The sequence below is a fragment of the Misgurnus anguillicaudatus genome, chromosome 6, assembly GCF_027580225.2.
Source record: "Misgurnus anguillicaudatus chromosome 6, ASM2758022v2, whole genome shotgun sequence".
NCBI classification, from domain to species: domain Eukaryota; kingdom Metazoa; phylum Chordata; class Actinopteri; order Cypriniformes; family Cobitidae; genus Misgurnus; species Misgurnus anguillicaudatus.
The window spans coordinates 9,223,558-9,238,269 of NC_073342.2; the positions used below are offsets into that span (position 1 = coordinate 9,223,558).

Sequence of the window (14,712 nt, forward strand, 5' to 3'; positions counted from 1 at the left end):
GGTGGACCAATCACAGGTCCGCGTAGAACTGACGCGCTGTTAAAATTTTGCGAGGTGCACGTCAGGCTACGCAGAGCTAGGCACAGGCTACAGATAACCTACGGCGTAGATCTTACGCACACTATAAATCGGGTTTTAGCATTGCTCCGTCGAGTAGAAGTCACCGGTATCACTGCACAGCACAACAACTTTGTTTTTGCAAGATGGTTTGAATGTAAGGAGAATTTAGATTTCCCTTTCGTTTTTTCCCGGACCGCAACATAATTGCGAATGAGTTTGTTTGTTCCCTGGCTGCATTTCGGAGAGGATTGCTTTACAAACAAGGCTCAGTTTGACTCCGGATTCTTCACTTGTTTACAACTGTTGGAGCGGTCAAAACTTTAAAAGACTCCATTTAGGAGTCACAACCACAGGCTCAAAATCAAAATCTCACGTGTTTTGTTTGCAGTTGCGCATAAGTGCATGTAATGTAAACAACACCATTAACACCAGCAAACATTTTTCGCCTCAGTTGGCGTTGTACTGCATTTACAACATTTGCACCTTTTAAAACGGGCAAATACAGTAAAAAAAGGATTACGTTGCTTTTTTTATTAAAATAGTGGATAAACACTATTAATTAGGATTAATTACCAGATACAGACGTCCTGCTGTAATCGTTGTCGCTGTTGTTCCTGTTCGTCATTACTGACTCCGTATCCGATTCTGGATCATATGTATAATGTAAGGCTGGTTATTTAAAAAAAAAAAATTTAAAAACTTTTCCGCCACAAATCTGAAAGGCTGTTCTTTTATAACTTTTATAAATCTGACAACACGAAAGACTCTTTGGACATATGAATGATGAAATACTACTCTATACTGTAGGTAACCACACTGTAAAAAAAAATCTCGTAAAAAAACGGTTATTTTCTGGCAGCTGGGGCGCCAGAAAATTACTTTCAAATAACAGGGAAAAACTGTGACGTAAAAATACAGATTTTGACTGTATAATAACGAATGTACAAAAACAGTTTTTTTTGTGTATTTGTACAGCCTTTAAATGTGTAATGAATGATATTTACTTGTATAAAAACAGTCAAAACACCTATAAATACGGGTAAACGCGGCGACAATGCAGCCTTTTCATGTTTAATTAATGATATTTACTTGTATAGAACAATAAAAAAACTATAAATACGGGTAAACGCTGCTATAATGCAGCCATTTCATGTTTAATTAATGATATTTACTTGTAATAATACTTGCTTTTAAACTATATGCAAAACACTAAAATCAACCTCATCCAATCAGGAAGCACAGGCAATTGCCTAGCTTTCAGAACAAGCCAAGACCTTCCGAACATATGTCTATGTCTGTTATGGTCTAAGCGCTTTAACACGCTGCAGGCTCCGGTACCTTACTTATTAACATAACCATCAAAAAGAGGGTTATTTAAAAAAAATACTGGGTTTTAATCGCAGTATAAACTCTCCACACAAAACTCGACAGTAAAGTGACAATAAATACAAAACATCAGTATAAATAAAGACAGAAAACATTACAAAATAGGAGCAGAGTGGGCTCATTTGCATAATGTTAATGACGCGCTTGCAGAGGTGCGTCAAATACGTCTCATTGCGCATGCTTTGAAATGAAACGTTTGGGATTATGGGTAATGTAGTATCGTATAGCAACGTAATGTTCATGTTACTTTCAATAAAGATAAAAACAAGACTTATTTTAGTGATGTTGCGGTGGTAGGCTTAAGTAAACTATGGCATCAAAATGGTTCCTTACCCTAGCTGAAGAGAAAAAGAGAAAAGCAGAGGAAGAAAAACAACCTTATAGCAAAGTTATGTATAATATACCCAATAACAATAAACCGTCTTGCCTAAATGACTATCATCAAGTTGCCCTCAAATCAATAGTCATGAAGGTCTTGTGCCTTATTTCCAAAAGTAAAATTAACAAATGAGTAAACTTCACTTTACAGTTAATTTTTCATAATTGAAACTGTATTTTTATGATTACTTTGTTAAAATCATTTGGAATCTGTTTAAAAACTGATATTTTGTGTAGTACATTTATACAGAATTTCTTTGTAAAATCATGTTACACATTTTATTAAACAGTATATTCTTGTGATTTGAACACACGTTTTCTGTCATGTAAAAAAACAGAGAAAACATTGTAAAATTAATTTCCCCAAACTGTAAATAAAATATGTTTTGGGCCCCTGTATTTTAACAGTGTTTTCATATGAAATAAAGGACATTTTCTACGAAATAAAGGACATTTTCTTTGAAAAAACGGAAAATCATGATTATTTACATTAACAGTTTTTTCCTGTAATTTTATATTACAAATCTAATTCCACAGTACATTTCTGTACTATTATCAAAACAATACTGTTTTCCACAAAAACAGAAAGAAACTGTAAAATATACACACTATTTCCCATAAAAATACAGACTTTTTTTACAGTGCAAGATTAACATTAAATTGGCAAAAACGTCTTGTGTTATGTCAGCTTTAAGATCTGACTTTAAGGGACTTTAACTTATCTGTCTATTCATACAAAAAGAGCAACCTTCTGAAAAGCCCCTGTGTTTAGAAAGTCACATGGTTTAGTGCTTAAGAAAAGTATTTTCGGTTTAATAAAAGCCAGACTTCACTTATAATGTCCTATTATTTCCCATTATATGTTTTGTCTGATTATTTCTGAATAATTGGCTTTGTTCTCACCACAGGGTGTTTGTGGTAATGCTTTGATATTCATGAGTCTGGCTGAGATCATTATAATAGTGTTTAATGAGAGCCAGGTTCTGTTCTTCATCTGCATGAATAGCCACTTCAGATCATAAAAAACACTTTTAATGTAAACCCTTCAAAGCCAAAGCGGCTCTACAGTTCAGGTTATGATATATAGACCTCTTTTATCTGCAATAAAAGTTTACAGCGGTTGTATGCATAGAGCAGATGGGCACTGTGTAGTGTTTTGTTACTGTATTGTAAGAGGTTTGTGTTTGTATAGGACGCTGCAGGAGAGCCGCTGTATAAACTCTTCAGAGCCATAAAACACCAGATCGAGAAAGGGCCCGTGGACTCGCAAGTCAAGAAGGCCAAATACACTTTAAATGACACAGGATTGCTCGGAGATGACGTGGAGTACAGCGTGCTGGTATAAAGCAATGCTTTTATTACTTTTTCAGGTTCTTACTTGCTGTGTGTGTGCATTTAGTTTTATACCCTACTATACTATTCCTGAAAGTAAGGAAGTCGCAATTAAAGCAAATTGGATTTTTGTCATCTGTAAAGAAAAACAGGAAGATTTTATTACAAAAGGACAGTGATGAACTGTTTAATTGTTTTTTATTTGCTAACGTTGCAGAAGCATTGAAGTAATGCCACATGAAATGATGTGATTTTGTAGCACAAGCCTGTCGCCTTGTAAATCAAACCTCAACAAAGAGTATTTTCTGGCAAGTTCATTATCGACAAATAAAAACATGTTACAAGTTGCACCTATTATGCAAAATCCACTTTTACAAGGTCAGGGCTTAACGCAAATTATTTTTTTACTGTCCCGGTCGGCCCAGTGGTTCAGGTTTTCACTTGGCCTGCCAAAATTTTCACTGGGAGTGTAAAGTAAATGTCTGCTTCCAAGATGTTAAATAATGTTTTTGGCCGGTGCCCCAACATCTTAACGTCTCTTTGCTCTACCAGCTGACGTAATAAGCAACACACATTATTGTTCACAACAACCACTAAGGTAGGAGAAACGTCATGACATTGCTGAAAAGTTAAAGTAGGATTTACCTCCATTTAGTGGTGAAAATGTATGTTGCATTCAAACGAACAGTGCTCTCTAGCGCCTTGCTTTTCCAAATGCATGTAGCAACTACGGTAGCCGTTATGTACTCACTGATCACGTGTTCTGAATGAAAACGCGTTGTGGAAACGCGTTGGTAGGCTAGTGCTTTTTGTCCTTCTCTGCTATTATAGTTTATCAAATGGCAGAACGACATGGAAGCTTCCTTGGATTCACCCGTTCAATGTAATCAAAGAGAAGAAATTACAAGCTTACAAAGAAAAGTCAGATCACTGGCAGAGGTCATTTGACACCAACGAGGATATATTTATGAATAAAGATTTTGATTAATAAAACACTTAAAACCCTACTTACTGTCTCTTTAACGTGTGTGAAGCTTAAAATTTGTCTTAATGGTAACGTTGCATAAGAATACATAAAGACAAATGGCCACAGGAAGAAAATATATTTTAGTGACTGAGGGCGAAACACTGGCCCGATCGGGCAAGTGACAATACTGTTAACTGTTAACGTCTCTCACGCTTGCCCCGGGCCACCACGCAGTTCTTTATGTTGAGCCCTGAAGGTGTTGGAACATAAATGTGTGTTGGCAGTCTGTGAACAAAACAACCCTACAATGAAAAAATCCACCCTTTCCTTCCCTATTAATCCCCATTAAACCAACGCCCTTTCATTAGTGATGCTATTTTGATTCTCTTGTTAATGTGATGTCACACTGATAAAGCCATGGCCACTGACTGCCTGACATCTATCGTATGCTAACTGTAACAATTTTATCAACAATTTGACCTCATACCGACCAAAATCCAAAGTACTTCCAGACATGGCTTTTTACATTTTGGGGGATTAAAATCGCTTTCTCTGCTGCGGTCGACTTTTTGCCATCTTCCATGCAAGATGCATCAGCTTTCAGCAGCTGTGCCAGACAGTGCGACTCCTGTGACATGTCCCTGAAACAGGCGCACTAGCACCCATTTACAAAGCAGACAGGCATGCCTCTACTACCGCAGGCTTTTTTTCACTTTTTTAATTCAAATATAAATTTTCACCTTCGAAATTAATTTTTTAACTATTCGAATATATATTTAGAATATTCGTTGACAGCCCTATCGTGATAATCTTATAAGATCTAAAAAATCTTTTGGTGTGTACCCAGCATAACATTTATTATACATTTCATTAAAATGGGCATAATATGTGCCCTTTAACTGTACACTTCTGTTGAAATTTGGATAATAGACATTTACTCTAATTCACTAACAGCCTGTCCACACTAAGACGTGTTTAGCTATATACGTACAATTTTTTTTATTGAATTGGCATTTCGTCCAGACGGATCTGGCATTTGGAAGCCTGAATCCGCTTTTTGTTAAAACCGGGTTCCCAGAGTGTATAAATCTGGAACCAATATCCTTATGTCTTTGTGTGTACAGCCAATCCGTATACATTTTAGATTACGGAAAATACATAGAAAAATGTGTATGTTTGCTTATCATCAGTGTGCATTTATTTTCTGAACTAAACATGAACTTGCGCACTTCGCGCGCTGTTCTATGAAGCTGCCAAGCTGGAAATCGATTTCAGTTTCAGAACAGATAGTGAGGAGCTCCCTGATCTCTGCATCATTCCAGTTTGCAGACATTTCTCGTTGTAAATGTTGATTTGTATTTAACTCATTCACCGCCATTGACGAGTTATCTCGTCAATTATGAGTTAATATTTAACTAATAAATATGCCTTTCTGGACGAATTTCAAAGTGAAAGTGTAATACCGCTTTTATCCACTAGATGGCAAGCCGAATTTATCAAAAACGGAAGTTAAAAAGATTTAATGATTTATTTTAACTGCCTTTATGTTTGATAGTCATTCTGAGTCTGATCTCTAACATAAATTCCTTTACAAAAACGCAATTTTTTAAGCTTTTTGCTCAAAATGTTGTATTTTTGAAGAGAAATATCCATATTTCAGTGGTTAAATTAAGTGGAAAAAGTAAATATATAATGAATCGATTTTTCCCCATTTTGTTTGTTTGTTTGCTTGTCTGAAAGCAGAGGGTGTGTTCCTCAACCTGACACAATTTGTATGTTTATACACTTATAGAAGATCATTTTTCCTGCAAGGAATTTTGTGAAAATTTTGTTAAAATCACAAAAATGCAGGTGGGCAACTTTTCTCAAAAAGGGTGGCGGTGAATGAGTTAAAACCCCCGTGTCAAAAAGCTGAAAGCTAACTTGTTGCGATGACAGACGCATCCTCACTACGACACGCCCCTTAAAGGGACACTTCACTTTTTAAAAAAATATGCTAATTTTTCAGCTTCCCTAGAGTTAAACAATTGATTCTTATCATTTTGGAATCCATTCAGCTGTTCTCCGGGTCTGGCGCGACCACTTTTAGCATAGCTTAGCATAATCCATTGAATCTGATTAGACCATTCAATAGATTGTGCTAAGCTATGCTAAAAGTGATAGCGCCAGACCCGGAGAACAGCTGAATGGATTCCAAAGCGGTAAGAATCAAATATTTTACTCTAGGGGAGCTGGAAAATAAGCATATTTTCAAAACAAATGTCCCTTTAAGGCATTGTTTTTGCCATTTGTTCACACCTTACACATTTCTTGTGACGACTCCGTGTTTACGGATGGAAAAAAGGCTAGTGGAATCACTGGCTTCGTGTGGATGCGGCTTAAGTGAATGGATGTGTGAGGATACAGGTATCCACATTGTGGGTTGTAACATTTGCCCTTTGATCTACAGACACTGCAGGTGCTGGTTCAGGGGGAGGGGCCTGACGTCACACCTGTAAAAGTGCTGAACTGTGACACCATCTCTCAGGTGAAGGAAAAAATCCTCGAACAAGTGTACAAAAACCTACCCTACTCACAGAGACCCAAAGTAGACAGCGTTACGCTCGGTGAGTGGGTGTGTTTAAATAGACTGTTATGATTTTATTTACAGCATGACACTTATTGCATGTCTGTGTTTATGCAGAGTGGCGTCCCGGTTCCACAGGGCAGATCTTGTCAGACCTGGATGTGACATCACAGAAGGAAGGCAAATGGAGACGCATCAATACTCTGGCGCATTATAATGTAAGCACATGATGAATAACGTTCATCAAACGAAGCGCACGGAAGATTTGGCACGTAAATTATTCCAATTAAGTTTGATGTTTAGTGTTGCGAAAATGCGTGCCATTTTCCCAGGACACATCCCGGCCAGGATTTCAGAAGTCGTATTTGTCGACCGCATACGTCATCGAGGTTTATTATTTCAGGTTCTATTTCAGAAAAGCAACCGTTACATTTCAAGGTAAGAATGAAACTAAGATTTTTAAAACCGAAATGTGAGTACATTGATGACGTAAGCGGTCGACAAATAATATCCGAGTATAACCAAAACAACAATGGCGGCCTACAGGACTGTGTTTGTGCTGCTCAAGAGTTTATAAACACTTCTTCTACAAAGTAGGCCGGGGCCACTTGTTGTAATAAAACTACCTTATCGTTTGTCTAAACAAAACTGCTCAATGCTTTTCCTATCTTGAGTGTTTTTATTATCATTCTGTAGAAGAATGTGAATGTGCGCAGACGTGTAGCGTTTCTTTACAATGTAACATCGCCATCTATTGGCCTGCCATGTGTAATACAGCATTTTAGTTGTTTTAAAGGAAAACACCACCATTTTTCAATATTTTACCATGTTCTTATCTCAACTTAGTCGAATTAATACATACCTATCTGTTTTCAATGCGTGCACTTTTAATCTTTGTAGAGTGCCTCGTGCATGTGTTAGCATTTAGCCTAGCCCCATTCATTCCTATGGCTCCAAACAGGGAAGAATTTAGAAGCCACCAAACACTTCCATGTTTTCCCTATTTAAAGACGGTTACATGAGTAGTTACATGAGTAAGTATGGTGGCACAAAATAAAACTTTTGTTTGGAGCCATAGGAATGAATGGGGCTAGGCTAAATGCTAACACATTCACGAAGCGCTGTACATGGATTAAAAGTGCATGCATTGAAAATAGATAGGTATGTTCTAATTAATCTAAGTTGATTAATCTAAACGCGGATATTTCTGACAATGTTGTCGTGTGTACGAGAAATGAAAGACTTGCGTTTTTTACCACTTCGTTGTCTTGTAAACGTAGCCCTAGGTTTCAGCCAAGACCTTGCTAACTTCTGTTTGTGTGTTTAGGTGCAAGACAACGCAACGGTGATCCTGTCCAGAGTTCAGCACACACAACAGTCATACGACCAGAATCACGACAACCATGAAGAGAGTGAGTTTGAAGTCACAGTATCTCTATCACACATCATTGAAGTTCACACATACACTTTATTTTGTCCAAGAGTTTTACTCTCTTAACTCAATCACACAGGAAATGCCCTGCTGGAGGATGATAAAGTTTTTCATCTGGTTCGACCGGCTGATGAGCTGGATGAGATGAAATCTAAGAGAGGCAGCATAAAGGATAAATCCATGACCAAAGCCATCACAGAGATATATCTCACACGACTGCTCTCTGTTAAGGTATTTAACACTGGGTGTTCGCCAGTGCAAACAGGACTTGGTTTCATCCAGTACGATTTGATTGGATTTTTGATTGCCTACGTTTTATACTATTGGTTATTTTCATTTTTCCCACCAAGTTTAGAAGATTAAAATAAAAAAAATTATTGTTAAAGCTCACGTAACTCACACTGTTTCTGCATTTCTGATGTTAATCTGGAGTACCTATAGAGTAGTATTACATATTTTATATCTCCGAAGAGTCTTTAGTTTAATCAGATTTATAAAAGAAACAATAGCTTTACCGAATCTTTCCGATAACGTACAAAAAAATTAAGAAGGAGTTACTACCGCGGGAGGAGCGAATACAAGTCATGCAACACTATACAACACTGTTTAACTTATGATTCACTACATGTTTGTGTCATTTATATAATATGCATGCGCCTATTTCCAACATAAGACAAAAGTCTTACTTACCGCATGCAACTCGTGACTCGGTTGGGTAAATCCACCGCATCAAACACACACGCAAAACTCTGCTGTTACCCCGGATAATAAACTATATCCATTGTTTTCATAAGGCTGGCTTTCTTCTCCTTACATCCAAAAACACACTTCTTCTTTTGTGCCATTGAGTTTTGAAATTAAAACAAAGCTGTCGCGCGTGATATGATGTTTGCAAGTTCTAGCATCTCCGGCTGATTGACAGGTGGGCGGGGTTTTCTGGGGGAAGTACCCATAAAAATAAGCGATACAGTGATTCAGAAAATTCAGTTACCTGTACTTGAGAAGCAAAATTGTGTCAGACTTCTTTACAAACATTTTTATGAACCTCTTTGGCAAAAAATTTAAACTATTTGCTAATGCAGTATAAAAGAAAAAAGTTTATGCCGAAAACAAGTTACTGCACACTAAACTGTATCTCGTTTTAAGTATGTTTAGGTACATTATCTTTACCAAAAAAATAAATATAGACATAGATTAAAATAAATTAAAAATATTACTTTTTGATGAAGGATTATGAACATATTTCTTTTAAATAGTGTGCACTATTGAGACGTGCCTTATAAGACCAGGAAATAGGACATTTCTATAGGATCTGTTTCAAATGAAAGGGGGGGGGGGGTTCAACAAATATGTCATGCATTTTTAAGAGTTGGTTTCCTCATGCTAAACAAATGCAAAGTGTCCAAAAACCAGTATTTTTGTGCCCGAATGCACTTGTTCAAGTTTTGAAAGTTTTTTTCGAATACGCGTCTAGCTAACGTTTCAGGGGTAAGCCATACATATCACTTCTTTTTATTGGCATTTTCCCCGGAAAAACACGTCCACACGTCAATCAGTGGGAGAGCAAGAACTGAGGACGCTAAGTTACAGGCATCACTTCACACGACAGCTTTGTTTTATATCAAAACTCAATAATAACACGAACAAAGTGTTTTTAGATGTAAGGAGAAGAAAGCATATAAACATATTATATAAACTCGCTCCTCCCGCAGCTCGTAACTCCTCCTTCTGATTTTTTTTGTACGTTATAGGAAATAATCAGTAAAGCTGATCTGCCTTTTATAAATCTGATTAAAATAAAGACTCTTCGTAGATAAGGATGTAATACTACTCTATAGGTACTTCAGATTAACATCAGATACGCAGAAACAGCATGTGTTATGGGAGATTTAATGCAAGACAACATTCATATGATTCTGATAACCTCTAGGCATTGTTCACATAGCACTCAGTATGTAAATCTAATTCAGTTTGTTCCGTATATATCGTGTCTTTGTGTTGGAGGCAGTTTGTAGTAAATGAAGCGATTAAAAAGGCTAAATTACCTTAGTGATTCTTTCACCCTGTACTGAAGTAACTCAAGCATGTAAAGCTGTCAGTGAAACGGAAACCGTGTAGCAGAGATGATGTTGTGTAAAGTCAAACGTCATGCCAGTCAAAGCGTAACTATTTAGCCTGCAGACAGGTAGATAAGCACACAAAGCTGCAATCTTTAACATTGTCTCTCTTTCACCACCTCTGTTTGAAACATATGATTGAAATTTACATTACGTACTTTACGTGGGTTGAAGTTGTATGACGTCAAATGACATTTCCTGCAAATTGTACCCGACAGCTCAGATTATTATACAAGTTATTATTATAAGCTTACTATTGCAAATTAGGAATAAGGTAAGGAGACAGTTTTAAAGGTCCACTGTGTCGATTTTTAGTGGCAGCTAGTGGTGAGATTGCGAATTGCAACCAACAGCTCACGCATCCGTTTCGAAACGCATAGAGAAGCTACTGTAGTCGCCAAACGACAAACACGTCATTGTCTAAAACAGAGTAGTGACAAATGCACTCTATAGGACAGTTTGAACGTTTAGGGCTACTGTAGAAACTTAACGGCGCAAAATAGTGGGGGACCCGCGTATATGTAGATAAAAACGTCTCATTCAAAGGTAATAAAAACAATACAGTTCATTATGTAAGGTCTTAATACACCACTGAAAATATAGTTCTTAAAGTTACACAATGCACCTTTAAAATTTTACATACTTTCTTAATTACTGATTTTCTATACGAATTGCAGCTTTTCATTAAAATGAATTTGAATGCGTGTGTACATGTGTCTGTTTTCAGGGTACACTGCAGCAGTTTGTGGACGATTTCTTTCGCAGCGTGCTCTGCACTGGCACCGTCGTTCCTCCGGCAGTTAAATACTTTTTTGACTTTCTGGATGAGCAGGCCCTGAAACACGAAAACGTAGACGAGGAGACCATACACATCTGGAAAACCAACAGGTGAAAAGCGAGTTTTGTTATGGTCTTTAATCCATATGCTAATTTCAGCTTCGCATTCATTCAATTATCCAATGTGTTACCATAGATGCGGCGTGATTGACAAGTGTCACGGATCTGTGAATAAATGTGACGAGTGATATCACCCGTCTAGCAGCTTCACGAAAATCCTGCGATTCGATTAAATATAAAACCTCTCACAGCCAAACATGCACCTTAATTACGTCCCTGGTTAATTTAATTGTTCTGTTATTATACGCTTTGATTTTATGTTGCTTGCTCTGCAGAGATGCAAGCAGCCAGTAGATGTTTTCAGAATCACTCATCTGAATGAGATTCTTTAAAGTAGATCACAGGAAACAAAATCCCGAGCTGTTTAATAACCTGTTTAAAATTCCAAAGCCGTCTGTCTGTGTTCACCGCTTCACGCTCTGATGCACGAGTATTGAGGAGCAGATTGAGTGAATTATTCTTCAATGTTCTCCATTTGAAGGAGGGATGCTGTATTAAACGGATTAAATGCATAATTAGTGGTGTTTGCTATAGCAACCATCTCTATTACTGTATTAGGAGTTATTTAAACAAACCACTTATTCAACAGTAAGTGTTAAACTCATGGTAAACACACTGTGTGTTCATACATATAACATAAAAGTCACAGTCTTTAACTGTGCCATTTTATTTCTTCTAGTAGAAAATAAAATATGTGAGAAATACCAACGAGTTGTCCTACACGCGTCATGGCGCTTCTCACCCGTAATGCAACCCAATTTAGAGATATACCAGAGGAGTTTTTGAGATCTAAACATGTAGACATTAAACATTAGCCCTAACTTTTGCAATATATTTTTTTATATTTATAAATGTCGAAGAAACAATTGGAAAATGACAGTATTTCCATTAACTCACTCCCCGCAAGCCATTTTTTTGAAAATTTGCCCACCAGCATTTTTGTGATTTTCACAAAAGTTTCACAAAATGCCTTCCAGGAAAATCTTCTTCTAAAAATATATAAACATACAAAATATATCAAATGAAAGAACAGATAATCTGCTTTCAAACAAACAAAACAGGAAAAAAGTTTCATCCTATCTATATTTTTTCTCTGCTTATAAACTCTTAAAGGAACAGTATGTAAGAAATGTATATCAATTAATCACAAAATGGCCCTGATATGTCTAGACATTAAGAAATCATTTTCATTTCAAATACTTATATCACTGACAACAGTGGTCCGGCCAGGATATTGTCATTTAAAAAGTGGAGCTGCAGCCCTTAACTGATGTTTATGTTGTCATGTTGTGTATTGGCCACCAGTTGTGAGATTGCAGTACCAGTTTTAGCCACAAGTTTTGTGATTGCAGTACCAGTTTTGACCACAATCCTACATACTGTTCCTTTAAATATGGGTATTCTTTTTCAAAAAAAATTTTTTAGCAAAAGGCTGAAATAATTGCTTTTTTTTTTTTTTTTTTGAAGGAATTTTGTTAGAGATCAGATTTCGAACGATTTTAAAAACATACACAAAGTTTAAAATTAGTAAATAATTTTTTTGCTTCAGTTTTTTATAAATTGGATAAGTGCGCCACCCCTTTGAATAATCACGGTATTACAGATTAACATAAAACCTCATCTGAAGCACTTTTTTTTCTCTTAATTGACGAAATAACTTGTCAATGGCAGGGAAAGAGTTAAATTATGTGATTAAAATTTCATTTTTTTTCTGTTGCGATTGTTGATTCATTCCAAAAATCCTTCAGATGGATGTTTGTAGGTTTACAGATATAGTAGCCACCACATGCCATGATTTTTAAACAGAGGTGAATGCTTATTATATAAGCATCTAAGTTACTAAGAGGTTATATTTCACGATATTTCATCTTAAAAGTCATAATGAAAGTGTAATTTAAAACAATTTTTTTGTGCGCTCATAATCTTTAATCAAACATGCAAATCTCCACCTCAAAACTATCTTTCTTTACTTCCTGTCACGGGATATGGCGGGTGGGCGGGGCTCAAGAAAAGATTGCAGCGATTAGCAAATATCAACATGCCCCAACTTCCTACAATTAATTAATTCTTGATGAACTAATTCAAGTTCCGCCCTAACTTTTCTTAATTTCAGAAGCCGTTTCGCATCAGTAAGGGAAATCGCTTTTCCGATTTCCGTTTTATGGTGACTTTAAAGAGTAATAATATCACTATTATGCACATAAGGTGGTCTGTAATTACAAAAAAGTTTTATTGCAGTTTTGCAGTTAAATTCTGAATTGCCAGAAAAAACACCTCACACAAGTGTAAAAACTTTTGAGATATACAGTATGGGAGATTTTGGGAAAATGTAATCATTGGGCCTATTTTCCATTTGCAACTTGGGTGATTTGAAGCGTAATAATTGAAACGTAACTATTGTCATGCTGTATTCTTTGTCCTATTCTGTTTGTGGTGTTTAAATTGTAATTTTACGCAGACCTAATTTGAGCTTTAGTTAATGAGTTATGGCTACTGTATTAAAACCGAAAAAGATTATAAAAAATTTAATTTGAATGTGAATTTTTTGGGACATCCTTACAAAACCATATTATTCATAGTAATTCATTCAATAACCTTAATTATTCATCTGTCCTCCAACATTTACGTATCAAAACCTATTTAGTATTCAACAGCTCAGCAGATCAATCTTAACTCCTTTCATATGCATAAAAGTCTAGCCAGTCGTAATCGAGGTCATGTACAGTTAATTTAAGTGTAAACGTAAAAATGCACCAAAGGTAAAGAATTTATTCGTTTTAATCTCTCTTTATCTCTCTCTTTCCGAAGTTTGCCTTTGCGTTTCTGGGTGAACATCCTGAAAAATCCTCACTTCATATTCGACGTGCATGTGAGCGAGGTCGTGGACGCCTCTCTGTCCGTCATCGCTCAGACCTTCATGGACGCCTGCACGAAAACCGAGCACAAACTTAGTCGGGTAAGAATGCAAGAGTTTCCACAAAAAAAACTAATATAGCACAAGCAGAAATGCATAACTGATGGACTCGCTGTGTTTTTGCCCTGCAGGATTCTCCCAGCAACAAATTACTCTATGCAAAGGAGATCTCCACCTACAAACGGATGGTAGACGAGTAAGTGCCGCAGAGAAATCGGCTACTATGTCAGCCTCAAACGAAATGCCCACGGACAGTTAGATGATGAACAAAAAATGCCAGGAGCTTTCTATAGTCAACAAGCTCCAGTTTTCTAAAATGAATAAATGAAATCCAGCACTCGATGCTCATGGTTGAAATGTAATTGCGTGTGAATAGCCGTGTTGTTGTTTCTCCTCAGGTACTATAAAGGAGTCAGACAGATAGTGTCTGTCAGTGATCAGGAGATGAACACACATCTGGCTGAAGTGTCAAGGGTGAGCGTGTGTATATATATGAGATGGTTTCTCTGATCTTTATCAGGAGGATGTAGATGAGTATTGATTTGTGTTTGTTCTTCAGGCACATACAGATAAACTGAACACGCAGGTAGCACTTCACCAGCTCTATCGGTACGCAAGTAAATACTACGATGGGGTAAGTACAAAAAACTGGTATCAATTGTT

The 14,712-nt window shown here is 36.7% G+C and overlaps 1 protein-coding gene and 1 long non-coding RNA gene across 4 annotated transcripts in view; one reads left to right on the forward strand and one right to left on the reverse strand.

Annotated features, from left to right (window-relative positions):
* plxnb2b (plexin b2b) overlaps positions 1 to 14,712 on the forward strand; it is a 215,745-nt gene that overhangs the window by 195,084 nt on the left and 5,949 nt on the right. For both annotated transcript variants that reach the window (XM_073868475.1, XM_055192295.2), the window contains 10 exons: positions 3,017 to 3,163; positions 6,573 to 6,729; positions 6,807 to 6,907; positions 8,017 to 8,101; positions 8,201 to 8,352; positions 10,966 to 11,126; positions 13,944 to 14,091; positions 14,181 to 14,245; positions 14,448 to 14,523; positions 14,609 to 14,683. In XM_073868475.1, coding sequence (XP_073724576.1) covers positions 3,017 to 3,163; positions 6,573 to 6,729; positions 6,807 to 6,907; positions 8,017 to 8,101; positions 8,201 to 8,352; positions 10,966 to 11,126; positions 13,944 to 14,091; positions 14,181 to 14,245; positions 14,448 to 14,523; positions 14,609 to 14,683 — 1,167 coding nt within the window. The remainder of the gene's footprint in view (positions 1 to 3,016; positions 3,164 to 6,572; positions 6,730 to 6,806; positions 6,908 to 8,016; positions 8,102 to 8,200; positions 8,353 to 10,965; positions 11,127 to 13,943; positions 14,092 to 14,180; positions 14,246 to 14,447; positions 14,524 to 14,608; positions 14,684 to 14,712) is intronic.
* Positions 1 to 14,712, reverse strand: part of LOC141364282 (uncharacterized) — a 29,662-nt gene that overhangs the window by 4,400 nt on the left and 10,550 nt on the right. The gene's annotated exons all lie outside the window — the stretch shown is intronic.